General features: G+C 55.7%; 4 protein-coding genes across 4 annotated transcripts; 1 reads left to right on the top strand and 3 right to left on the bottom strand.

The window, feature by feature from the left end:
• Nucleotides 1–1914: 1914 nt before the first annotated feature.
• PAIP2 (poly(A) binding protein interacting protein 2) lies at nucleotides 1915–11504 on the top strand. Its single transcript, XM_074916286.1, has 4 exons — nucleotides 1915–2067; nucleotides 6437–6596; nucleotides 8986–9165; nucleotides 10418–11504. Exons 2-4 carry the CDS (start codon nucleotides 6459–6461, stop codon nucleotides 10481–10483), a joined length of 384 nt encoding a protein of 127 aa, XP_074772387.1. The 5' UTR covers nucleotides 1915–2067; nucleotides 6437–6458; the 3' UTR covers nucleotides 10484–11504.
• Nucleotides 11505–13289: 1785 nt separating this feature from the next.
• On the bottom strand, nucleotides 13290–17939 carry SLC23A1 (solute carrier family 23 member 1). The gene is given in 17 exon segments (XM_074916049.1): nucleotides 13290–14017; nucleotides 14173–14268; nucleotides 14423–14566; nucleotides 14816–14945; nucleotides 15023–15128; nucleotides 15246–15393; nucleotides 15587–15743; nucleotides 15847–15967; nucleotides 16065–16246; nucleotides 16329–16396; nucleotides 16477–16565; nucleotides 16645–16802; nucleotides 16909–17010; nucleotides 17228–17299; nucleotides 17775–17854; nucleotides 17857–17903; nucleotides 17905–17939. Coding segments are annotated over 17 exon segments (1971 nt in total). The 5' UTR covers nucleotides 17928–17939; the 3' UTR covers nucleotides 13290–13769.
• Nucleotides 17940–18274: 335 nt separating this feature from the next.
• Nucleotides 18275–19335, bottom strand: MZB1 (marginal zone B and B1 cell specific protein). Its single transcript, XM_074916371.1, has 4 exons — nucleotides 19144–19335; nucleotides 18734–18840; nucleotides 18555–18659; nucleotides 18275–18452 (listed from the first exon to the last, which is right to left on the bottom strand). Exons 1-4 carry the CDS (start codon nucleotides 19333–19335, stop codon nucleotides 18275–18277), a joined length of 582 nt encoding a protein of 193 aa, XP_074772472.1.
• A 626-nt stretch (nucleotides 19336–19961) lies between these two features.
• On the bottom strand, nucleotides 19962–24574 carry PROB1 (proline rich basic protein 1). The gene is made up of 2 exons (XM_074916478.1): nucleotides 23846–24574; nucleotides 19962–23791 (listed from the first exon to the last, which is right to left on the bottom strand). Exons 1-2 carry the CDS (start codon nucleotides 24572–24574, stop codon nucleotides 20279–20281), a joined length of 4242 nt encoding a protein of 1413 aa, XP_074772579.1. The 3' UTR covers nucleotides 19962–20278.
• Nucleotides 24575–24609: the final 35 nt, after the last annotated feature.

The following is a 24609-nucleotide window of genomic DNA, read 5'->3' as shown; positions in this document are numbered from 1 at the left end:
GATGAGAAATCATGGGACTAGAGTGAAATACTAGACAGGCTCTGCGGTTTAGATGCCAGCTTTCATACATTAATTTCAACTCAGAAGAATAACCAGAGAGGCTGTTAACCACTTTGCCATGTGTGTAGTTCAGCAGTGGTGCAACACAAGCTCTGGCTTCCTGAGCACTTGGAAACAAGTAGAAAGAGAAGCCTCCATTATAGATGAGAAAGCGTGTCATGTGGGATTTATTAAAAAAGAATTGGAAACAGTTGTGGAAATAAGAGTAGTAAGAGCATAGTAGTTTTGGGTTTTGTAAGGATGATCCTTGCAGGGGTATTTTAAGGTTAGAGAAAGCTCTTAGGGCCTGGAAACATGTCAGTAGTGGTGACCAGGAAAATCAGTATAAACTGCTTGATTAAAGTCCCCACAAAACCTAAGAAAACCCAGATTTTCTGTAGAGTTGGTTAGCCCTTACTAAATTTAGGAGGAAGGAAGTAAGGGTCTGAGCAGAGAAATGTTAATGCAATTGTTATCCTTAGATAGCCCCTTTCCTGCTTAGAAGGCTACCCACGCGAGTGTTTTGATAGCACAGGACACTTTCCAGGCAAACAGGTGGTGTAATGCAAAGAGCTAAGCAGAGCAAGTTGCTCTGTACATTGCTAGCTCACTAACTTTGTAAGTCTGAAAAAATCTGCTCGCGTGTGGGGACTCTTCAACCATTAATGGATTTCAGGGTTGTCCAAGGTTACTTATTTCTGTGCAACTTAGTCCTCAGTAACATACACTTTTGGGCTTTGCAGTTGCACATGGAGACATTTTTCTGCCATACATTTCCCAGCTTGCTGTGGGGGCAGATTTCCTGCTTTTTGTGGTTGTGAGCTTACAAGTCCGTGGTACTGAGGCAGGCACCGAGGTGGTTTGGCCACGCTGCGTCTTGACTCCAGATCAAGTCAGATTGTGTTCATCAGTGGCTTGAATAGAACAAAGGGCTTTTAATTCTGTGGTGTCTGGTTTCTTTGCTTTTTAAAAGGTTGTGAAGATCAGAGGACTGGAAAAGCTTGTAGCTAGGCTGAGTATTTGGGAAGGTGGGTAAACACACCAAGGAAGAGAGCACAGCTCTGGCCATTGCTCAAAGCTCTGAGCACTAGTTTTAACAGGTAGTGTCTGAAGGAAAGAGCAATTTCCACCTTACCTTTAAGGAAAAGGGAGAAAGAATTGAAGAGTAAAAATCTGCCTTTTCAACCCATTTTGTAAATAGGTTTGAAGTGCAGGCATTTGGTATCTCAGAAAAGAGCGTTATGTCTTGTTTCCTAATACAGAGCCTTAAAACTGCACAAGTCTAGTGCTGAAACGTTTGGGGAGCAGGTGGGTTTTTCATAAAGTATTACATGTTTTAAACTTCAGTGAGGCCCAGGGCTTAGTGGTTTCCCTACGGAGACTGGTGTATCGGGAGGGAGACAGGAAAAACTTCGGGAGTACTTGAGGCAGGGCGGGGCAGTTTCCCCCTGTGATAACTCTCCCCGGGGCCTTCTTCCCTCCCCGGTGATGCGCCCGGCGGGGGTGAGGCTGCAGCAGCCCAGGGCTGCACCGCCCGCCCCGCACTGCCGCCGCTGGGAGCGGGAGGGTGCTTGGGGACTACATCTTTATTAGCGCCACTGGCCTCTCGGGGCCCCCCCCCCGCTCCTCGTCCCACCCGGCGCCACAAGATGGAGGCTGGCCCTGCCCGGCGGGACGGCGCTTCCCGGCGTGCCCCACGCCGCCTCCGCCGCGCGAAATGGCAGCCAGGCGGAACTACGGATCCCGGCATGCCTCGCGGCGGCGGGAAGACTACGCGTCCCGGCATGCAACGCGCCGCCTCCCCGCCAGGGCGGCCGCCGCCGCTGTCGCCGCTTCCGGGGGAGGGGGGGCGGTGCCTCGGGGTCACGCAGGTACCGGAAGTGATTTCACGTCCGGCGGGCTGCGGCGCTGGGAGGGGAGCGGGGCGGCGGGCACGGAGCGGAGAGGAGCCGAGAGCGAGCGGGGGACGAGGCGGCGGAGCAGCTCGGAGCCGGCGTGCGCACCCGCGGCCCTTCCCTCTGCGCGCAGGTGAGGCGATGCGGGCGGGGGCGCGCAGCCCCGAGGCCGCCGCCGCGGCGGGTGGGGGGAGCGGGGGAGCCGCCCCCTCCCCTGAGGCAGCGGCGGGCGGCGGCCCTCCCCCACTTCCCCCCGGCGGCCGCGGCGGCGGCGGCGGGGCCGCCCCGTGGCGCTGTCTTTATTGTCTCCAGCTCCATCCGGGTCCTGGGGAGGGGGGGCCGCTCCGGCGGCGCGAGGCCTGACGGGACGGAGCCCCCGCCGCGGGGGCGGCCCTTGTGGGCGAACAAAGCGGGCGGGGGGGCGGCGGCGGCCCGGGCTCCCGGCCGCGGAGGCGCGGTGCCGCCGAGGCCCGTTGGGCCCCGGGGGCAGCGTGTCTGGCGGGGAGCGGCGGCACCGCGGCGCGGGCGTCCTGGCGGCGGTGCGGGGGACCGCGGCTGGAGGCACCCGCACCGGGAGTTGAGGTCTGCGACTCCAGCGCCTTTATCGCCTCGGCGGGGCCGCGGCCGCCCCCCGGCAGGGGTAGAGCCCGCCCCGCCTCCGTAACCCCGATGGTATCGGCGGCGAGCGCGGTGGAGCTAAGCTTACCGGCGCGGCCCGGCAGGTTCGCCCGGTTCCCCCTGTAACGAAGCGGCTCCGCGGGCGTTCACCCTCGCTGGTACTGAAAACGTCGACACCGAGAGTGGTGTCTTGGGGAGCAAACCCTACCCCCTCCGAGAGGTTCCGTTAGCCCGCGGGCCTGCCGGGCTCCCGGCGGTGCTGCGCGTCGCTGCGAGGGCTCTGCTCCTTACAGCCAACTTTTTTGGTTTTAAGCCTCGGTGCTGGCATGTAAATAAGTCGACTGTTTTCAAGTAAACTTCAGTGCGATGCTTTGAAGTGTTTGTATGAGATAGCATCGGCATCCCTCATGAATTTGATTAAGAAATTTATTTATTATACGGAGTATAACCAGTTTACTTGATAACTACCACTTGCTAATCTAATTAGATAACAAACTCGGCCAGTGCTCCTGACTCACAAGAGTAATCACCGATTAATAAACGAGTAACACCATCTGCAGAAGTTCACGTTACTCCCTGCTGCACTAAAACAGCTTTGCTTAAATTTCGGCTGCTACTGAAATGCTAACATGCTGCTTGCTGTTCTCTGTTGGTTTTGGGTGCTTGAAGCAAATATCTTAATTCTTTCCCCCCCCCTTTTTTTTTTATCAAGGGTAAGAACCTGGGTTTTGCTATGCAGAATTAGGCCTGTTGACCTTCTGAAGTAGACAGTAGATAATCTTCTTTCTGATTAAGTTTTAAATGCAGAATCTTTAATCACAAAGCTTCGAATTTTACTGATGGTTGGTCTAGGGATCTTCATTGCTATAAATGGAGTAAAATTCAGACAAACAGGTAAATGAGTGATGTTTAAGAGTAACAAGTTCCACTCCTCATACAGAAAAAACTTTTAGTTAACCAAAAGTCCTGTTGTTATAGGATTTTTAATTTTTTACTTCATTCCTAAAAATAATCCTATTTTTTTAGTGTCTTCCCTTATGCACTTACACTGTTCTTCCTGCATCACCTTCATTCCTCGCCAGTATCCTGAAATAATTTGGGGCTGGATCTCCAATCATGTCACTGTGGCAGAATTCTCTGTATTTCTGTTTCTTAGCACTACTAATGTTCTATTTCCTGTTCTAGTGTAAGGAGCTTAGAGATCCTCTGCTTTCCACCTACTCCCAGATGGAGAATGTATTATTTTTATTCACAACGGTAGTGTGGCCTGTCACTGTGGCTTGTTTGCTGCAGCAGCCTTCTTAGATTGTGACTTTTTGCAAGACTAAAGTGGTATTTGGCCCTCCTCCTCAGAACTGCCTGTAGCTCATGACTAAAAAGTCTGTATCTAATAGTGGCGAAACGAGACTAATCTTGTCCTTGCAAATGAGCACAGAAAGCCAACTGGTTTGTATCTTGAAATGGTGAAATGGGAAGTTCCCTATACAGTGTATTTTATTACAAGTTGCAGAAAATGAAATTACAAGGAGTGCTGTGGGTAAGGGACTGGCCTGGGGCTTCCTAACTGTTCCTGCAGGATAAGTGTTTGTTGACATGTTTTCCTGTGGGAAAACATTAGCGGACTTAGGGCTTCATCAGATAAACTTCAGATATTCAGGTTGAGCCTCAGATCTTTCTTGAAGGTAATCATCCACATCGTCCTTGGGCAGTAATGGAAAAAGTTGTTTCAGTCCAAATGTGAAACACTGCACTTCCCTCCCTGCTAAAGCCAATAGCTTGTGTTCTACAGGAGCACTTCAGAAATGGGAAAACTTGCCCATGATTCAACAAATTAACCTTTCGAGCTTTTACACAAACAAGTAGGGGTGTTTTTAATTATTATTTTTACCTTTATGGACTTGTCTAGGTGCTGTCTTATTTGTACAGAAGGTGCCTGGAATTTGGCCTGAGTACCTTACTAATGGGGAGTGACTCACCTGTAGTATAAATTGGTGGTGTGCAGAAAGCCCAATGGAATATCAATACCAAGATTCACTCCACCAAAAAAAGGTTAAAAAAGAAGAAACTAGGCTTTTTAGGCTCTGAGGTGTTTTATTTCTTTTAGTTCATCCTGTTTGTTCGTTTGTGAACAGCTGAAGTTAATTTCAAGCTTGAACTGGGGTGTTAAATGCAGTGTCTTTTCCTGTTTTATATTAAATGCTGCCAGTAATCCTTTCCAAGTTTGTTTTGAAAGAACATCAAAAAGAACCTGTTTTCTCTTGCTAGAATACCCGAGTCCTTCCTAGGGAGCTAAAGTGACTTCCGTACTTGGATTTGCCTTTGATTTAAAAACCTTGCATAGAGCAAACCAGGCAAGTTCCTTTGTCTTTGTGCTTTTCTTAATTGATCATTTGGATGCGGCATGTTTTTGACTTGCCTGGACTAACCAAAAAATAAAGAGAAAATAACGACCAACCGAAATATAAAGAGAAAATATGAGCTGCTATGTGGTAAGACCTTGTACTCTAATAACAACAGAGGCAATATTTTTATATCCCCCTTCTCCAAATAAGTCATTTTTTGATACGCAGACAATGAGCTAAAATATTGACGTGAGGATAAAATAAAAATATTTTCAGTCACTGCTGCACTGTTACATTGAAAATTTTTAGCACTAGAAAAACATCAAAGTTCGACTTTTTTTTTGAGCTCACTGCCTCGCATGCTTTGTGTACTGTTGTCAAAATATTCAATACTGCCAGTATTAGTACCTAAAAATACTCAGGTTTTCCAGTATTGATATCTGTACTTAAACATCCTATAGGAAAAAACCAGCAGCATTATCTCATTTGCAGCACAAATAAGACTTTCAGTTAGAACTTAGGCTGTGAGCAGCTTCGGGTCTCTGAACTTAGAGTTACAAGCTTCCCAGAGGCTTACGAGCCCAGCGGAAAGGCCGCAGTACCATTTGTGTGATGAGGATTCAGACCGAGTGTAGGTTCTGTCCTGCTTTTGGTTGTGGTTAGTTGGAACAAATGCGCTCGCCAACTGTACCTTCATTCCTTGAGTCCAGGATGTTGCGGTATCGCGTATCGTGGACACGCAGAAATGTTGAGCGCTCTCCAGACGTGACTCAATCCATATTAATGAAGTGGGGTGAGAGGCAAGCACGTACTGTCTTTCGGTGCCTTACGGTGGTGTCTTTACCTGAAGCTTCTTGATCAGTGGGCTCTTGCTCACGAAGTAGCTGCAAGAACTGTTGTGCCAGCCTGGCTCTGTGCGGAATCAGCATGTAATGGCTTCTGCCTTGCTTGCAAGGTTTCCCAGCAGTGAAATGGCTGTGAAAGCTGGTTCATGCAGTCCCATAAAATGTCCCATCACTGAATTTGGGTAGGCTAAAAGTCACGCTGGTTTCCCTTACCATGGGTATCCTTGGAAATTCCCCTGAAGTGTTGCCCACTGCCTCTGAAACAGTACGGACACTGGGCAGTTTATTCCCATGTGAGTTTGTTGAAATTCAGGTGGGAGCTTTAAAAGTATTTTGGAAAACAAATTTTAGTTTTGGTTCTTGAACGTCACCTTAAATATTTTTCTGCTAGTGAGTACACGTGCTTTCTGGTTTTTTCTGTCACTTTTCATTGGTCTTGGTGCTTGGCATTTGCTGTGATTTGGTGAGGTTTAATTACTTTCAGTAATTATTACCACTATTCGGTGGGAAATTACTTTGTCACTCGAATCCGCGTACAGTGGAAATGCCATTTCTGATACTCTCGTTGCGATTAGCAGAGCTCCTCTGCTGCAGTCACAGTAAGGCTACCTGCAGCCTTCCCTTGGGCCGGGCTTATGCAGAAGCAGGGTGGTGAGTGAATCTGCACATCTTTAATTACTGCATTTCTTAATTGCAGACTTTGAATCAGAGACGCAGCCATGAAAGATCCAAGTCGCAGCAGTACTAGCCCAAGCATCATCAGTGAAGATGTGATTATAAATGGTCATTCTCATGAAGATGACAATCCCTTTGCGGAGTACATGTGGATGGAAAACGAAGAGGAATTTAACAGGCAGGCAAGTCATTTCCCTCGATAAATGTCTTGTGATGTGGTTTACCATTTTCTAGCTGAAGGGCGAGGTGCTGTGGCTTAGCAACCGGGGTACAAGACAGGGAATCCTTTAGAGATGGAGTTTTCAGATAGGCTTGCTAGAATAATCCTGGGGGACAGATCTCAGTTTCTCTGGCAAGAAATACTTATTTTCTGTAATCGTGGTGGAAAACATGGGAAGTGCAGTGTGTTCTAATGCATCTATTAATTCCCTACTTTGGCAGGAGAGAGGAAGAAAAATACAGTTCACAGACTTTATGTGGCTCTTTGGAAGGGACAGGTCTTGCTAGGCTGCCGAGGTGTTACATGTGCAAACATGCTGGCTGTGGCTGTTCTGAACTGGATACATCCAGGTGCATACCTGCCTTGTCAACTGCTCCTGAGGGAGTTGGTGGACATAGCTGCTGGGTGACATCCTGGTCGTTGCTTAATACTTAAGTGTCTTACAGCTGGCCTTCGCAATCAGGTTGGATTGAAGCCTTAACTTCATCTTTAACCTTGCACCTGGATGCAGTTTTCTCTCCTGGGGAGGCTGGGAACAGCCTGCCTCTTTCCACTGTTCCTTTCTTAATCAAAACTTGATCTTTGTACTCAAGTAGCTGCTTTCTCTGCACTCCAGCACAGTATGGCTGTGCTGAAGTCTGAGCTTCCGAAATAGGATATGTCTGTTGCTCTCTCTTTAGGGTGCCACAAAGCTAATCTGAAATTCAAGTTGCTCGAAAAATCTAAATTCTCTTGTGCATAAGCCAGGTTGGTCTCTGTCTTGTTTCCTGTTTGGTGGGTTTTTCCTCCTGGGGAAAACTGTAGTTAGCGTACAGGACATATAGCTCTTGGGGGGAAAAAAAAAATAGAGTTGTGCTGTGAATAAACGATTTTTCAGGCACGGACTCCATTTTCAGAGAAGAGGAAAGGTGGGAGCATGAGGGGAGAATGGTCTTATTCAGGCAGGCAAACACAGTATGGCAGCCTGGTCACCTGCTGCTGCAGGCACATCTCTCTGTGGGAAGTTAAACCTGGGCTGGAAAATACAAACAAGCAATACAATATTAATTTCAAGACCTTTGGGGAGTTAAACGTTATTTAGTACTTCTGGAGCTGCCATGTAGCTTCTGTAGGTGTACAACCATGTAACAAAAAACCTGAAGCCGGGCAACCCCTGCTGTAATACTAGCTCATGGCTGCGTGCCCACGGCTGCCTTTTACCCACATGCAGAGACGGTGCCTCACTGGATTGATTGGAGGCTGCCGTCCTTGCTGGAGTACTTTTTGGGGAAATTACTAAATCGGTGTTTCATGCGGGGTTTGAATTGTCTGGACAGTGGCTTAGAGCATATGGCGATGAGTCCCTGTTCCCCAAAGCTGTGCATCTTGAGCACCAAGTGAGCTTGGTTTACCCCAAGCACAGGGGACCAGGATTTTGCAGGAATCCTGAACTCTGGCTTTAACTTCTTCGATTTGGTATTTGTGGTAAGTAACTGAATTTCCACTTTAGGATCGAGTATGTGTTTGATTTCAGAGTGGAGGATAGATAGGAAAACTTGTTAGAGCTTCAATTTAGTGAACTTTTAAATCTCTCCTGAATAATTTTTCCTCTCCCTTATGTCTGGCAAGTCATTCATACCAGCTTCTGTTTCCCTGCTTTCCACTCTTAATCACTGCGATGTAGGACATGGAAAATGTGTGGGGATGAGCTCCCTCCAAAGCTTGTTTACTGAACAACCACAACCAAGCAAAACTTTCCTTTAATCTTTACAGTGCATGTCAGTTCTGCATCAGTTGATTTGTCCTGCTTGTAGTGCAGCAGGTCAGCATTCTTAACTGCTAAGATCTGTGGAGTTCCTTGGGAGAAGGATGAATGCAAAACCGACAGCCGAGGAGATGCTGCTTGTTCCCCATTCCAGGCGACAGGCAGTGGTTATTTTTTGCCCCCGGGAGTCTTGCAAGACACTTTCCTAGGGACTGTGCCTGGCTGCACATGTTGTCCCTGGTTCCCTTCCTCATACTTGCAGTGAGTTCAGTCCAAACTAGTTGGTACAAGTGAAATTTTCACTTGAAACCCACGTTTTCCTTCTTGAGCTCATAACAAGCTGCAGACGCAACAGCTAGGGATGGAGAGTTCTCCTGCTTATTCCTTTTTAACCACGGCACAAGTTCCTGTGCTTTTTCTACAAACAAAACACTTCTCTACGTTAAAAAAATCAAAGCTGCTTGCCTTCCTGTGGCACAAGCGTGGTGTTCTGCTAGAAGCCCTACTGCACAGCTACAAAGAAGGTCAGCTAGGTGCACAAACCTTGGAGTGAAGACGCAAGCTCTCAATAAGTTTGTTGATGTAGTGGTTTCTTCTCATTGTATAGATCGAAGAGGAGTTGTGGGAAGAAGAATTTATTGAGCGCTGTTTCCAGGAGATGCTGGAAGAAGAGGAGGAACACGAATGGTTTATTCCAGCCCGTGATCTCCCACAAACAATGGATCAAATCCAGGACCAGTTCAATGACCTTGTTATCAGTGACAGCTCATCACTGGAGGATCTGGTGGTAAATTCAGTTTCTCGTCGTATTTTAAAAGCTTGCCATCTCTCTTTGTCCAAGGCTGATTTTTGTTGCTGTAATGGCAAAAGAAAATCCTTTACATGTAGGCTCTTAACCATGCCTGGCTCTGGTGGAGGGGGAGATGTGGAACAGTTGGGTAAGGATGTTTCCTCAAGTGATGTGATGTGGTTTTCCTCACAACCACACGGTGCCTTTCCTAGCCCATGGCATAAATTCAAGTGGCTTTGGGTATGCATTCTGTGTTACGAAAGGCAGGTGGTGGGTGACGCATGCTGACCCTGTGGAGTGCCGTTTGCTGACAGGGCTGCAGAAGTGTAGTTCAGCCTCTGCTCTGTGTTGCGTAGGTACGAGCCATGTTCTGAGGTCTGGTTTGGATTGTGCAGGCCGTAGCAGATGCCTTTGTAGAAATCCTAAGGAATGGGAAAGCAGCTAAACTGTGATTATTTCCCTCTTTCTTGCTGTATGAGTTCTGTCCAGTGCTTAACTAAAAGGAAAGGGCAGTGTGTACGTATTTTCCCTAGCAAAATACAAAGTTACTGTTACAGAGTGCAAAAACCTGTCCTGTCTCACAGCTGCTGTGAAATTCAGATGCAAACCCCTACTTTTCTAAGCTTAAGCAGCTGCAGGCAGCAGTTTTAGACTCAGTTAAGAACACAAAAGCCTAATCCTCCATTTCTTTATGATAAAGAGCTCATTTTGGAGATTCTGGCTGCCCACCTATAACTGCAGAGTATAGAGTAGCAGCTTGCCAAGTGGGAGGATCGGGTAGTCACAGACATAGAAATGTAAAAAATCAGTACAGTGCTCATATATATTAAATTCCCGGAAGTGGCCTAAGCTCCTGGAGCAAGTCTCCTCTTGCTTAAATAAGCAAGATCTAAAAACCTCATGGCATGTTTTAACAGCTCAACTTCAGAAAAAGCTACTTCAGCATTAAGCGAAGGTGCTGTATGTGATGCATATCTGAGAGTTTCTTGTCTCTTACTCCCTGAGCCCTCATCTGACTGAAACATCCAGGTGGTGCTAAGGGAGGTGGATAACTGGTACTAGCACAGAGGAGTGAGGTTTTCTAGTGATTATAGAGACTTTTGGTATATGCAAAAACCCCATTATATGCCTGGCTGTTACTCTAAATCTGTAAACTGTTCCTGATGCTGCCCGCCTAGAATTGTATTCAGCTTGAAAACGAAAGATGAAAACAACAATTCAACTGGACTTCTGTTTTTCCTTTCCTCAGGTCAAGAGTAATCTGAATCCAAACGCAAAGGAGTTTGTTCCTGGGGTGAAGTACTTAAATATTTGAGTAGACTGGGCCCTCTCTTGGTGGATGTAGCACAATTTCCACACTGTGAAGCCAGTATTAGAAGATTTAATTGTAAAAGCTCTCTCTTCTTGTCACTGTGTTACACTTATGCATTGCCAAAGTTTTGTTAGTCTTGCATGCTCAATAAAAGTGCTGAGACTGTTATTAAGTAAATCTGTCAAAAGTTTAATGGAAACAATTGGGCCCTGGCTCTCTGCAAAGGAGGCAGTGAGGTAAGAAGCACCAGTCAAGTTGAGACAAAGTACCACGTTTATAAAACCTTCTGCAGACTCTGTCTTTTTAAATAGGACTTGGAATTTGCTAAGGATGGTCTGTTTTTAACTAAAGATGTGTTAACTGGTGCTAGTTTGCACCTGATAATGCCTTAACTTAAAAATGAAAGCAAGGATATCTGATTGTTATGCAAATTAGCTAACTTTCCTTTGAAATACCAGTATTGTTACTAATGTTAATTTTTCCCCTTAAGAATCTTCATGCTCCTGTTAAGCAGAATAAGCTTTAACAGAAATTTTACAGACCTGTACAGAGTCGTAGATCTCAGCTACTGAACTAACATCCAAGTGATTGGGAAGGAAGAAATTCCCTGTACTTTGCAGTATGTTATCATGTCAGAAACGTTCACTTCCTGATTATACTAAAGGAGATGTGAGTTTCATCACAATTTCTTCCAAGAACCCAGATACATACATAGCACTGCCTATGTAACTTTTAGCATACAACTTTATTATAGCTGGATTTAACCAAGAAAACCCTAGCATTAGTGATTTGAGTGGTGCTTTTCCCTTGCTTTGTTTAATCATCACTACACAATAGTCTACAGCACAACAACTTTTTTTTTTTCTTTTAATAAAGCTAGAACAGTTTTGGCTTCTTAAACTTCATATTTGGGTAGGTTAAGCTGCCATACGTGTTCAGTGTGAATAGTGTTTAAGTTGAAAATATTGTAAAAAAATTATATTTTTTCAAAAATATTTAAAAAAATAAATAATAGTAGAACTGATGTGGTGGCTGTCTCATGAATATGCATCTCGCACGGAGGCAGAGGAAAGGGCTGACCTGAGGGATGCGGTGCCGCGGGAGCCCAAAAGGCTCCTCTGAGGTTGGGCTCCCACTCTCGTTTATGTCTTTCCTCCTGCTTTAGGTGCTTGCCTGGGTGTATTTTCCTTCATTCTCGCCGCTGCAGTCCCTTGCGGCGGGGCAGTGCTGGGCGTCAGCCCATGACACCAGGTAAAGTGGCGCTGGGGGCGAGTCGTGTGGTGGCTGCAGGAGCAGCCTCCAGCAGCACTCGGACACCCCTCGGATCCACTCATGCTTTGTAACTTTGCCCAGCCTCACTGTTAATATTTTTTTTATAACTTTTTTTTTTTAAGCTCCAGTTAAACCAAACGGAAACACTTCAGAAATTATGTGGTATTGCAGGTGAGACAAAGCCTTCACTTGGGTGTTACAGCATAACCACATCCCCACGTGGGTCTGGCTGCAGGTGGCAGAACCCCTCCTGGGGTTCACTCAGACCAACTCATTTTGCTGTTGCTCTGCAGAATGTTAATTGCTGTTATCCCAGGCTCCTCGCCGAGTGTCACCTTCCCCTTCCCGAACCTGAGATCTGCCCTTCCTCCAAGCAGCAAAACTGTTCTGGCATTTCCACTGACTTGGAGATAGTTTAAACTTGTGCACCTAAAGACAGAAGGTCAGGAAATAACATACTGCTGTGCCTCAGCTTATTTTAGCTTGAGTGGGAGTTTCACAGAGAACCCCGGCACAGCTGGCAGCCCTCGCTTGCCGGTGAGCTTCCTCCTGGAGTTTCAGCCTGGGTGTGATTAGCTTGGCACGACTGGCACCTGAATGCCATTGCTGAAACATCCAGCCTTGCCGTCGCTGCCTGCTTTGCTTTTTTATCCCCGCTGTATCCAGCTAAGTATCCAGCAGCGGGAGGTTTGGTGAAGAGGTGAGCTTCCCGATGGCCTCTGCTAGGATGGAGCTGCTGTTCACCACGGCCCCTGCCCTGCTGTGTGTGTGTCTGGGGCTTGTGGCTGAGCAGAGCTGATAGCACAGTGCCCTTTGGGCTTGCACAGCGTCAGGGCTCGCCCTTGCTCCAGCCCCAGCGAGTGGGCTGGTGGTGGGCAAGAAGCTGGGGGGCGACACAGCTGACCAAAGGGGTACTGCACGCTGTGTAACGTCACGGACAGCAGGAGAGGAGCCTGGCTGGGCACCACTGTGCTCGTGGGAGCTGCTGAGTGAGTGTATTTATGTCACTTGGGGCTTTTTGGTGGTATTTCACCTTCCACCTTCGCTTCTTAAACTGTCCTTGTCTCAGCCCACGGGTTTCCTCAGTCTGTTCTTCCTGCTCAGCTGTGCCACCGCACCAGCGTGGACAGACCGGGACAGGCTCACGCAGTGCTGGCTTCAACTTTTGATTTGGGTGCTAAACCCAAGTCCAGAAATGGGTTTGACTCCATCAGCTGTTGCAGCAGGGCCACCAGCTGCCTTTCTGTACCCTCTGCTGGAAGCCAGCCGGCCGCACAAGACGGTGGAGCGGCGGGATAAAGCCGGCTGTCCAGCGCTCCCCAGCCCAAGGCCTTGTGCTGAGCCACCTCCCCCGCTGCAGGGGCATTCTGCAGAAGCCCACCGGACTCACGGCCACTGAGGCTGGGCAAAACCTGGTGTGTCCTCACGCTGGGCAGCCCAGGAGGGAGCCTGGGAAGCTGCTGAAGCCTTCGCAGCACAGAAGGGATGAGGGAATGGTGCAGGACACAGCAAAGACACCGGTAGGGCAAGTGGGCTTGAATTTTTTTTTTTAATTATTTTTAATGTATGATCTTAAAATAGGCATCCTACCACTGGCCTGGATGCTGTACCCCACACAGAGCCTGCTTTAGCCACCAGGTAGCCCCGCTGAAGCTGAGGGCACAGCATGGAAATTTGTGGCCCCAGATGGGAGTTTGTGGCTTTGGGGACTCTGTCTGGCTCCAGTGGTGGCTAACTAGCTTCAGCCAGTGACTAATGATCTTCAGCAAGCGTGAATCGAGTCTCAGCCAGCTACAGCTTGAGGTGGAGCCATGACACGGGGGCTGGTGGCCCCCAGACTAGTATCCTGGGAGCTCGGGATGTCCCTGAAAGGCAACTTTGCGTTTCCCTAGACCTGTGTTCGAGACAAGCACCAGAAGCCTTGGCTTTGGACTTGGCAGGTGCTAATGAACTCTGACAGCACCTGTGGGAGCTCGGCTCGGCTTCTCCGGCGCTGGGGCACGAGCCCTCCCCTCGCTCAGACCTTCGTGCACACGGAGAGCCCATCTGTGGTCTCCTGCACGTCCACGGCTGTCGCACCACTGCCCTTCGCTCGGGCCTTAAACCCCGTGAACACGGGGCAGATGGGCACATGCTTCAGCCACCGGCTCCTCCTCACCACGCTCATCCCGAAGGGGAAGTCGTAGCTCCTCAGGCTGGCGCTGGCTGCACTGTCCGAGTGCGCGCCTGCCTTCCACTGCACCAGCCCTCGCTCCTCCTGCGTCCCTGCAGCACCGGCACCGTGTCAACCGAGCCCCGGCCCCTGACTGCCCACAGCACCAGCCGCCCCTCGCCCTGCAATCCCCTCTCGCAGCCTGGAACCAAAATGAATCTGCATCCAACCCTCCTGCTTCCTCCCCACGGCTCTCTGCTTTAATTACCCGGGATGGTGTTGTCCAGAATGAAGGCGATGGTCCCCCCGACAAACATCTCTGTTGTCAGCAGCACCGTCAGGATCTGGTCCAGCTCGGGGACACCTGCAAGAGAGTGGGGACTGAGCTGGGCCCTGCTGCGATAAGCCAGATTTGCCAAATTAATTGGTGGTTACCCAGGGTGGGCAAGTATCCTCAAGATCTGCCCCGCTCTCTCCCTAAACACCCGAAACTGGGGCTTTTCATAGTGGGCGTGTACCTGTGTTAATGGCCTTGGGGTGGGAATCCAGGTAATTTGGCAGCGTCAGCCCAAAGAACATGGCGAAGCCCAGCACAAAGAGGTTGCGGGAGGAGTTCATGTCGACGAACTGCAAGTTGGAGAGGCCGACGGCCGTGATCATGCCTGCCAGCAGAGACAGCGGCTGCGCTGCAGGCGGGCAGAGGTGCCCGAGCTGCTGCCACCAGCCGGGAGCCAGGCGGGCGGGGCTGCCCGCAAAGGCAGCGAGGGGCCTTCAAACGCAGCCGCCGTTCAACCCCAAACCTCAAAGCCTGCCCTGCATCCCTTGGGCTTGCCAGCCCCTGAATCTCCAGGGAAATGGCCCAGGGCTGATGATAACAGAGATCCGGGTTGGAGGGGCTGCGGCGAGGTTACCGAATAAGGTGCAGAACATCCCGCCGAGGATGGGGTCAGGCAGGGAGGCGAAGAGCGCCGTGAACTTGCCGATGGTCCCCAACACAAGCATGATCCCGGCCCCGTACTGTATCACCCTCCTGCTCCCCACCTGCACGGAGAGACTGGCAGCGGGTGACGGCTCCTGTCCCCCCTGCCCAAGCCAGGACCCCTCCCCAGCCCTGGTACCTTCGTGATGCCCAGGACGCCGATGTTGGGGCTGGAGGAGGTGGAGCCGTTGCCGGTTCCCAGCAGCCCCGCGATGATGCAGGAGATGCCTTCAGTGAAAATGCCCCTGGGGAAAACACAAATGGGCTGGTCCCCACCGCTGCTCCCCTGCAGCCTCCCTGCCCAGTCCCCAGGGCTGCCACGGTGCAGGCAGGGTTAGGGGGGTGGGGGGAGCTGGCCGTACCTGTTAATGGCATGCACAGGGGGAGGGGGGGCTCCCGCCAGGCGGGCACAGGAGTAGTAGTCCCCGATGGACTCGATGATGCCTGCCAGCGTGGCGCTGAACATGCCCAGCACGGCTGCCGAGGTCACCGTGGGCAGACCCCACTGGCCTGCCCGGGGGGCAGAGCGAGGTGTCAGGGTGGGGGTCACCCCAGGACCTGCCCCCCTGGTGCTTCCTGGTGCCGCTTTGGGGTCCCCCCAGGTGCTTCCCAGCCCTGGTGATGCTGCACCAGGTCCCTGCATCCCCCCAGGGTGAAGGGGTACTGGGGGGACCTGTGCGCCGCGGAGCTGCCTGGCACTCACAGGGGTAGGGGACCCGAAACCAGGGTGCTGCGGACAGGATCTCCCCCCGGGCGTCTGTCCTGGCCTTGTAGCCGTACGCCTCAGGCTGGCTGGGGAAGATGCCGGTGCACGTCAGCACGTAGCAGAGCAGCCACACCACCATGATGGCCAAGATGATCTGCAGGGGCAGTGTTCAGGGACGCACACCACATTGCTTGCAAGCCCATGCATGGAAAAAGGGGGGATTTTTTGGGACTCCCCAGCTCTCAGTCAGTCCCTACCGGGAACATCTTGAAGATCTGAACGCGAAAAAGGACGAAGCCATGGCCCCACCGGTAGCCGGGCAGGCAGATGGCGACATGCCGCAGGTACTGGGCAAACAGGATGATCAGGAAGATGGTCCTGAGGGGACAGAGATCATGTGCCTTGTGCCCCTGGTGCCCTTCTGGCTCTACGGGGGACACCCCTTCCCCCTTCCCTGCCCCCGCCCGTGCCGTACAGCGTGGCAATGCCCCAGTGAGAGCCGGCCCGCTCGCCGGCTGCCTGGAAGACCGAGAGTCCGATGAGGGAGATGGTGGGGGTGACGGTCAGCGGCCCGATGTAGCTGAGCAGTGCCCCGGGGAGCCCCAGCAGCCCGATAGCCACCTCCACCAGGCTGGACACCACAATGGCCCCTTGGATCTGCAAAGCATGAATTGGCGGGGGGAGCTCAGCAGCCCGCTGGGGATTTTGGGGTCCCCCCGGGGATGCCAGCAGGACGTACCTCTCGCATGCGGGGCTGCCAGATGTGGGAGGTGTTGAGTGGCAGCGCCCAGTTGCCATAGATCTGCTCTGGGGATGGAGGGGGGGTGAGGTGGTCCCTGGGTGGGGGAGCAGCTGGACAACCCCCGTTGCACCCCCTCTGCCCTCACCTTCAGGTGGGCATTGCCACTTCTCCAGGGCCAGAATGGCTTTGGCGGGGACAAGGAAGGCCAGCGCACTTGCCTGGAAGAGGGGCAGCCTGGGGGGGACGAGAGGGGACGCCTGCGCCCGCGGCCTGGGGATGGGCAGGGGGGTCCCCGCTGGGGCCGCGGCTCTACCTGATGCCCACAGTGGTCTGGATGAGGGTGGTGATGCCGACGCAGGTGAAGATGGTGCCGATGAGGTAGCTGACGGTGAGCTGGTCCTTGCCCACGCACAGGCTCTCGGCCAGCAGGAAGGGGACGGCAATGGTGCCGCTGAAGCAGGTCAGGTAGTGCTGGGGGGTGGGAGGGGCTGTGCTCAGCAGGGTTGGGGTGCCCCACCCCGCTGGGAGCAGGGGCTTGGGCTCTGCCGATGGGGGCTACCCCCCTTCCAGGCCGTACCTGGAAGCCGAGCAGGATGCAGAGGTACCAGGGGGGCACGTCCTCGATCCTGTAGAGCATATCCATCTCCGGGCGGGGGGGCCCAGTCCCTGCCGCGGGGTCCTGGGGTGCAGGGGCACAGCTCAGCCCCAGCTCACCCTGGGGGCTGGGGATGGGGGGAGCCACACCACACTGCCCCACGAGTGGCACAACCTGCCCCACAGGACCCCCTGTGCTGGCAGGGATGGGGAGGGGTCCCAGCTGGCCGGTCTCCATCCAATGGTGCGTTGCAGGATTTCGGGTGTGCGCCATGCTGCCCGTGGGGTGCCCCGGTACTCACCCTGCCTGCCGCAGGCAGCTCCTTCCCAGGGGTTCGTGGGGGGCCAGGGGGGGTGAGAGCCAAGTTCCCGTTCTGGCAGCAAGGGTGAGGCAGGAGCCGGATCAGTGTTGTCCCAGGTGTCCCATGGGAACGGGGCTGGGCTCTGCGTGGGCCACCGCTCGGCACGCGCGGCTGCTCAGCCTCATCCTGTGCCGGCTCTGAGCCTGAGAGGGGTCTGGGCTCCAAATCCCATCGGTCCCTACGTGATGGTTTGTCCCCAGGGGAGGGTGGAGGGGGGTCTCCACTGGCCCTGGGGTGCCTGGACCACCCTGTGGGTGCTGTGAAGGATGGCACCGCCAGTCCCAGCCACAGCATCCCAGCATGTCCCCTTGGTCCTGGGCTTCAACGCAGTCCCCAGGCTCACCCCATCCTTTGCCAGCCCTGGTGGGGGCCCTAAACTGGCCATCACTGGGGCCAGTACCCCCGGTCACCCCCTTCCCACCCCCCTGCCCCAGGATATGGCCGAGGAGAGGACTGGGACGGGGACAGTGATGGAGGCTGCATTCACCTGGGGCTGAGCCAGGTCTCCCGAGTGGGTCCCCATCCTCCAGCGATGCGGCCCTGGCGGCGATGTCACTGCACGAGGGATTTTATGGCTGTGGGAAGGACTTTAGTCACCACGCAGGCTGTGGTGCGAGGCAGCAGGCTGGAAGGTGGCCATTGGCTGTGGGTTGTGAAACCAGGGAGCGACCGATCAGCTATTAACTCCTTTAATTAGGGCTGGCACCACCTGCAGGGCCAGGGCACCCCCACCCTGAGCACCACATTGGTAAAACATTAGAGCTGGCAGGTTACAGAGTAATTCCCGGCTCGCAGGGGGTCCGGCAGCGCGGGGCACCGGCTGCTGCCGGCATCCTCCTGGCACTGGGCTGGGCACTGAGGGACGGTTGCGACACTGATGATGGGTGACACCGGGAAGGAGCCCACCTCCCGGCACGTGTTGGCTCTCACTGGGGACGAAGTTGGTTCCGAAGGTCACCAGGGCATTAAGCATTAACCACACCGGGGCTACAGCTCATTCTGCAGCACCTTGGGGGGGGCCGGCCCCCCGGCCTTGCCACTGGCACAGGCTCCCTTCTCCCCGTGGCAGAGCAGCTCCCGGAGGGCGGCCGGGCCCCGCTGGTGCGCCCCGTAGATCTGTGCCTCTCCCTGCTCGCCCACGTAGCTGTGGCACATCTTGGACAACCTGCGAGGAGCCAAGTGTGGGTCACGCTGCATCCCCCTGCCATGGTGGCGAGGGGACAGCCCCCGGCACCCTCCTGCATTGCCAACCCCTCCCTCGACTTACCTGCCTGGCCAGGGTCCCCCCATCACCATCACGCTCATGGGCTCCTGTCTTGGCAGCCCTGGCCCTGCCAGCCGCTTCTCCCCATCCAGCTCCTGCACCCCGTAGCTGTGGGGAGAGTCAGGGGTTGGGGAAAACCTGGTGCCTGGGGACACCCCTGTCCCCGGGGACATTCTGCTCACCTCTCCCAGCCCTGCGAGCAGCTCCTCTCCAGCACCTCCACATAGTCAGACTCGCTCAGCGTCTTCCTGCCCACCTTCCCCTCCACCCTGCGCAGCTGCTCTTCAATCTGGGGTGAAAAATGGAAGAAACTGGCCAGTGAGGGTGGCAGCCTTCCCATGACCCTGCTCTGAGTGGTGATGGGGTCTGCACCCCCTTCCTTGCCACCCTGGCAGCTGAAGCACTTTTGCAGGAGCTGCTGAGTCCATGAGCAGCTGCAAGGGGGCTTGCTGGCCCCAAAGGGCTTTTTCGGGGTGCCGCTGAGGGTAGCCATCCACAGGGTGCCCCAGGGAAGCAGACAGCATCTCCCCAGGCCAGAGCATCCCTTCGAGGGCTCTCACTCCTTTCAGGGTGCTGTGTCCCTGATTCCCACCTGGAAGGCGATGGCGTGGCAGGCGTCACAGCGCAGAGATTCGGGCATATGGGGCGAGAGCCGCTCCTCAGGGCTGAGCTGGGGTGCAGGGATGGAGTGGGCCGGGCTGGCAGGGGGGGCCCCACACATGTCCTCAGCCCCCATCCCTGCCAGCAGGCTCAGGGCCAGCCACGCTGCCAGCACCGGCTGCATTCTGCCGCGATGCTGAAAGTCCTGGGGCAGAGGCACGGGGCGACTATAAACCCCCCCCGGGGCCAGTGAGCGGGTGCTGAGGCGCGTCTGACGCACCTGCATCCGGCTGACGTGGCCCCGGCCATCCCCGGGGTGTCGGGCCAGTGGGGGGGGTGGTGTCTGTGTGCGTGGGGTGTCCCCGACTGAGAGCCCCCGCTCCGGGAGTTTTTTGGTTTAACTCAGTCCTGTAATGCCTGACCCCTCCTCCTCGGCCCAAATCCTCCCTGGGATGGTGTGGACCTATGTGGGCTGAGGCTGGGATGGGGTTTGGGGATCAGGGCTGGGGTTTGGGGGTTCAAGGGCTGGGGTTCAGGGCTGGCTGATGACTGCAGAGCCCCATCCTGCTCCCAAGGACCAGGATTCATCCAGTGGACACTCTAGGACAGATGGACAGACGGGGGTCCAAGTGCCTCAGCCCCTCAGCTCCCCCGAAGGGGCCGCATGAGCCCCTCACACACGCCCCCCCCTTTACAGGCTACACAAACACAGGATGATTATGCAGGTTTTAATTCAGTCTCAGCATTTTTATTACTATTTTAGGGAGTCCATGCTGCAGCCATGGCTGTGGGGGGCTGGTGGTGGTTGGACCATTGTCTCTCTGTGCCGACCAGCCCAGGTCACCCGTGGGACAGAACTGGCAGTACAGAGGGACAGCGGGGGCCGTGCATCTGGTCCCTTTGCTGGCCGGGGCCTATGGCTTCAGGGCTGCCAGGTGCTCACGCTGGAACATACCCTGGATACCATGGAAAATCCATGAGCAGCCGGTGGTGTCCAGCTGGTGGCCAATACCCCTCAGTGCTTTGCCAGCTCAGCCGTGGACAGAGGGTCTCTCCTGTGTCAGGGGTGATGCTGACTTTGGAGTTAAAGGGAGATGCCAAACGGGTCCATCCCTGGCTGAGGACTGTCACATTCGGAGCAGCGGTTCCTTCTCGGGCCCGGCAGGGCTGGCGTGGGCAGGGGGCTGGCCAGGGCTGGGGCCAGGGCTGGCCTGCATCCCCGTGGGGATGTAGTACAGGCTCTCCAGGTACCCGCCATCAGGACCCCCGGCAGCAGGTGGCCCCTCGCCCTTGGAGACAGAGCTGAAGGTCCCAGAGAAGCTGGGGTTTTCAGCAACCGGCAGGTCAGGGTGCACAGGAGAGGGGGCAGAGGGTGGCGGGTGTGCTGAGAGCCCGGGGAAGCTGCTGTAGGGCATGTAGGGTGGGCCATAGACCCCCGGGGCCATGACCAGGGGGTTGAAAGGAGCCTGGTAGAGCCCGGTGTGCGATGCCACTGGTGGGATGAGCACCTCCAGGTACTGCCCGGTCTCGGGGTCATAGAGTGTTTTCAGCTGGGGTTGCCGTGGTGGCTCCATGTAGTAGCGTTTCCCACTGTCGGGATCAACGAGCATCTTCCGGTGCGCAGGCAGGTGGGGGGCGAAGGGCTTGGTGGGGCTTGGTGTGCTCTTACTGCTCTGTGAGGTGCCTTCAGTCCTCCTGAGGAAATGGGGAGCATCCTCAAGGTGAGGCTGGGGCTGGGCTGGGGGCAGTGGTACTGCATGCTCCACAGCGGCTGGGCCCGTGGAGGGCTGGGGCAGGGGGGGCTCAGGAATGGGTTTGCTCCACAGTGCTTCCCCACCGGGCAGGGGACACACGCCAGTCCCCAGTGGAGCACTGGCCAGGTTGGGGGCCAAAGGGGATCCAAAGGATGAGCTGACCACGTTGGAGACTAATGGGTACCCAAGGGAAGAGGGAACTGGGTTGGTGACAAAGGGGCACCCAAAGGATGAGCTGGCTGGGTTGGGGACCAAGGGGATCCCCAGTGATGAGTTGGGCAGATTAGGGACTGAGGGAGTCCCAAAGGATGCGCTGGATGGATTGGGGACCAAAGGGGTCCCAAAGGATACACCAGATGGATTAGGGACCAAAGGGGTCCCAAAGGATGTGCTGGATGGATTGGGGACTAAGGGGGTCCCAAAGGATGTGCCACACAGGTTAGGGATGAAGGGGGTCCCAAAGGACGCACTGGCTGGGTAGGGGATCAAGGGGGTCCCAAAAGACTTGGTGGAGTTGGAGACCAAGGGAGTCCCAAATGATGTGTTGGCCAGGCTGGAGACTGAGGGGAAGCCGAAGGATGCGTTGGACATACTGGGGACTGTGGGGGACCCAAAGGCTGTGCTGGCTGGCTTGGGGACCAAAGGTGTCCCAAAGGATGTGCTGGTTGTGTTGGGGACCAAAGGGGTCCCAAAGGATGTGCTGGTTGGGTTGGGGACCAAAGGGGTCCCAAAGGACGCAATGGCCGGGCTGGGGACTGCAGAGCTCCCAAAGGACGTGCTGGCTGGGTTGGGGACTGAGGGCAGCTTTGGCATTGGGGAGGATTTGGGGGCTTTCACAGGAATTGCTAAGTAGTTGAAGTTCTCCGCCGGGGCAGCAGGAGGGTTCGGCTCGGTGCCTGCTGGCCACTTCAGTAAATGCTCCCAGGCCTCCCTCTGCTCCGGCAGGCGGCCAGAGGGTCCTTCACTGCCCTCCCTGGCTTCAAACAGGGCGGCAGGGCTGGTGCTGTCAGCAGAGCCGCCACTCCCCGCCGACACCAGCCAGCTGCCTGGCTGCTTCTGCCTCTGCTCGCTTGTGCCTGGCTCTGGCACGCTTCTTGCTGCCGGTTTCGCAGGCTGTGGGTGTGTGCTGCCGCCAGCCGGGGCTCCAGCTCGGGGGTCCCCACTGTCGCAGCTTCCATGCTGCTGCGCTGCTGGCTCGGGCCCCTCAGCAGCGTGGAGCCCTCTGGTGCCACCATGGCCGCGTCCCTCCTTCTCCTTTCCCTCCGTGGGACTCGGTGACAGTTGTGGGAGGAGAACAGTCTTCTCCGCCCGCAGCACTGCACTGCTCTGAGCCGGGGAGCCCTCCCGGGGCGCTGCTGGGGACTGTCGGCCCACCAGAACATGGAGATGGGTCTCCACGTGCGGCACCCCCTCGGCCACCGGCACCCACGGCGGCACCCTGAGCTCGCTCCGCTCCCAGCGTGGGGGAGATGCCGGTGGCCCCTCCGTGGCGGCCTCACCCCTCCGCGTGGCCTGAACCTTTGTGATGTTGACAGGGGAGCCCTGGGTGGGTGAGGGCCGGCTGCTGGTGGGCTTTGCGGGGCCTTCGGCACATGCTGGGGCTGGCTCTTGGCTGGCGGCTGCCAGCACCTCCTCATCCCCCAGCTCCGTCGCTGGCTCCCGGCGGCAGACCGAGGTGCAGTGGATGACAAGCGGGGTGGCCGTTGGTGGCTCCCCGCCACTCGCTGGTGCTGTGGTGCCACGGGATGCGCCAGCAGCCCCAAAGCAGAGGCTGTAGCTGCTCTTCACCAGCTTGCGCACATCCCGGGGCTGCGGGATGCACCCCTTCCCCTTCTCTTCTGGCTTGGGGGGGATGGCCGGCGGGGCCCCCCGGGCCGGGGTGCCAGGGCTGGGCGGCTGGCGAGGCACTGCTGGTGGCTTCTCTTCCTGCTGGCTCTGTGGCACCAGCCTCACCTCCTGCGCCCAGGAGGTGACGAGGCGGCGTGGTGGCGTGGTGGGGAGCGCCGGGCTGTCGGCTTTGAAGGGGAGGGGTTTTGGGTGGCTGGGGCAGATGGCTCGCTGCTTCAAGCTGGGCCACGGCTTTGGCACTTTCTCAAATTTGCGGGCGACATCCAACACCTTCCCGACCCCAGGACGGGCTTCGAACAAGGCACGCGCTTGCCGGTAGCGGGTCCTCCCCGATGCTGGGTCCTCAGTGGTGGTGCTGGGCAGCTGGTGGCTCTCCAGCACTTCCCGATACCTCATCCTCTCATTGAGTTCATTGAAGGTCTTCTTCAGCTTGCAGACACTCTCTCTCGTTGCCTCGCTCAGCACCACCCCCTTGGTGGGATGGGTGGTGGTGACATCCCCCACGGCCACCGTGGCCACCGGCACCCTGCCGCTGCGCAGGTCCTCGGCTGAGAAGCTGCAGTCCGAGCGGGAGAGTGAGCTGGACTTGCCTTCCAGGCCGTCCCCCAGCAGGTCGGTGCCGGCAGAGGATGGCCCTGAGGAGGTCGAGCTGCCCCACAGCCCCTTCTGCTCCATCTTGATCCTCTGCTCGTACTGCATTTTCTTGGCGAGGACGTTTTTCACCAGGCAAGAAGCCGCTCTGGTCTTGCTGGCGTCAGTGTCCAGGGACGCTGTCTTCACGAACTGCTTGTAGTTGAGCCTGAAGTCCTCCCCGACGGCCCTGCCCTTGCTGAAGGGCTCCTTCCGGGCGGGGGGCAGGGGCTGGGGGGCTGGGCCATCCCCCCAGGGGCCAAAACCTGTCTCCTTCCTCTCCTTCCTCTTCAGCAGGATCTGGCGCTTGGGGACAGTCCTCTTCTTGCAGTGGCCCTTCCTGGCCTCTCCGCTCTCCAGCTCCACGTCCACGCACTCGAACTGCTCCTTCCCCAGCAAGCCCAGCAGCTCCCCGTCCACGCCAGCGGGGAAGGGCCAGCCCATCCTGCCGTGAAGGGCTGCCACCGTGCCCCGCGGCTCGCTGCTGGCCACCGGCCACCGCCGCGGCCGCCCACCGTCCTCCGACAGCGAGTTGGAGAGGCTGGAAGAGGTGTGGGAGCTGCACATGTCGAGATGAGCAGCAGGGAGACCCGATAGGCTGCGGAAAGCCCGGGCCGTCAGCGCTCGCACCTCGCCGTCCGCCTCGTCCGAATCGCTGGGCGCCCCGCCGAGCATCCCCCCGGGCTGCCGGGGCAGAGCCAGCTCCCCACCAGCGGTGGTGGCAGCAGGGGCGGGCTGCCGGTCCCCGCCGAGGAGACCCATCCTGCCCCCCGGCCCCGGCACCGGGCTATTCTTAGCTGCGATGGACAGCTGAGCCTGCTGCGGGCGGGCGAGGGGGCCGGGCAGCGGGGGGACGCGGGGGGCCCCCGCCGGAGCCCAGCACACCGGGGCGGCCCCCTCGGCAAGGCTGCCCTGCCGCCCCGTGTCCCGGGGGGGTGTCCCCTCCTCATCCAGAAACTCCAGGCAGTCCTTGAAGGTCTCTGTCCCCTCTGAGCACAGGGCGGAGTGGTAGGAGGAGACGGAGGAGCCGGACATGCTCTTGGTGAGGTCGTCGCGGGGGAGGCCGGGGAGGTGGCCCTCCTCCTCCGACGTGGACCTCCGGCTCTCGCCGCCGCTGCGGGGACGCTCGCCGTCGGTGCCGGGGAACTCGGCATGGGAGAGCAGGACCGGGTCCCTCTTCCCACGGGGCATCATGGCTGGGACAACCCCGGGGGGGGGCAGCCGGT

The sequence above is a fragment of the Athene noctua genome, chromosome 12 (genome assembly GCF_965140245.1).
Source record: "Athene noctua chromosome 12, bAthNoc1.hap1.1, whole genome shotgun sequence".
Lineage (NCBI taxonomy): Eukaryota > Metazoa > Chordata > Aves > Strigiformes > Strigidae > Athene > Athene noctua.
This window is presented reverse-complemented; position numbering and strand designations above follow the sequence as displayed.

What these genes read in the sequence shown, in the direction of transcription:
- PROB1 (XM_074916478.1), bottom strand. Translation starts at nt 24,574, where the DNA reads ATGCCCCGTGGGAAGAGGGACCCGGTCCTGCTCTCCCATGCCGAGTTC. An exon ending in GCGAGCCGCGGGGCACGGTG is followed by an intron (nt 23,792 to 23,845) that starts GCAGCCCTTCAC and finishes GTGGACGGGGAG; the next exon opens with CTGCTGGGCTTGCTGGGGAA.
- MZB1 (XM_074916371.1), bottom strand. Translation starts at nt 19,335, where the DNA reads ATGCAGCCGGTGCTGGCAGCGTGGCTGGCCCTGAGCCTGCTGGCAGGG. An exon ending in GCCACGCCATCGCCTTCCAG is followed by an intron (nt 18,841 to 19,143) that starts GTGGGAATCAGG and finishes TTTTCACCCCAG; the next exon opens with ATTGAAGAGCAGCTGCGCAG. An exon ending in GGGGGACCCTGGCCAGGCAG is followed by an intron (nt 18,453 to 18,554) that starts GTAAGTCGAGGG and finishes GGCTCCTCGCAG; the next exon opens with GTTGTCCAAGATGTGCCACA.
- PAIP2 (XM_074916286.1), top strand. Translation starts at nt 6,459, where the DNA reads ATGAAAGATCCAAGTCGCAGCAGTACTAGCCCAAGCATCATCAGTGAA. An exon ending in AAGAGGAATTTAACAGGCAG is followed by an intron (nt 6,597 to 8,985) that starts GCAAGTCATTTC and finishes CTCATTGTATAG; the next exon opens with ATCGAAGAGGAGTTGTGGGA. An exon ending in CATCACTGGAGGATCTGGTG is followed by an intron (nt 9,166 to 10,417) that starts GTAAATTCAGTT and finishes TCCTTTCCTCAG; the next exon opens with GTCAAGAGTAATCTGAATCC.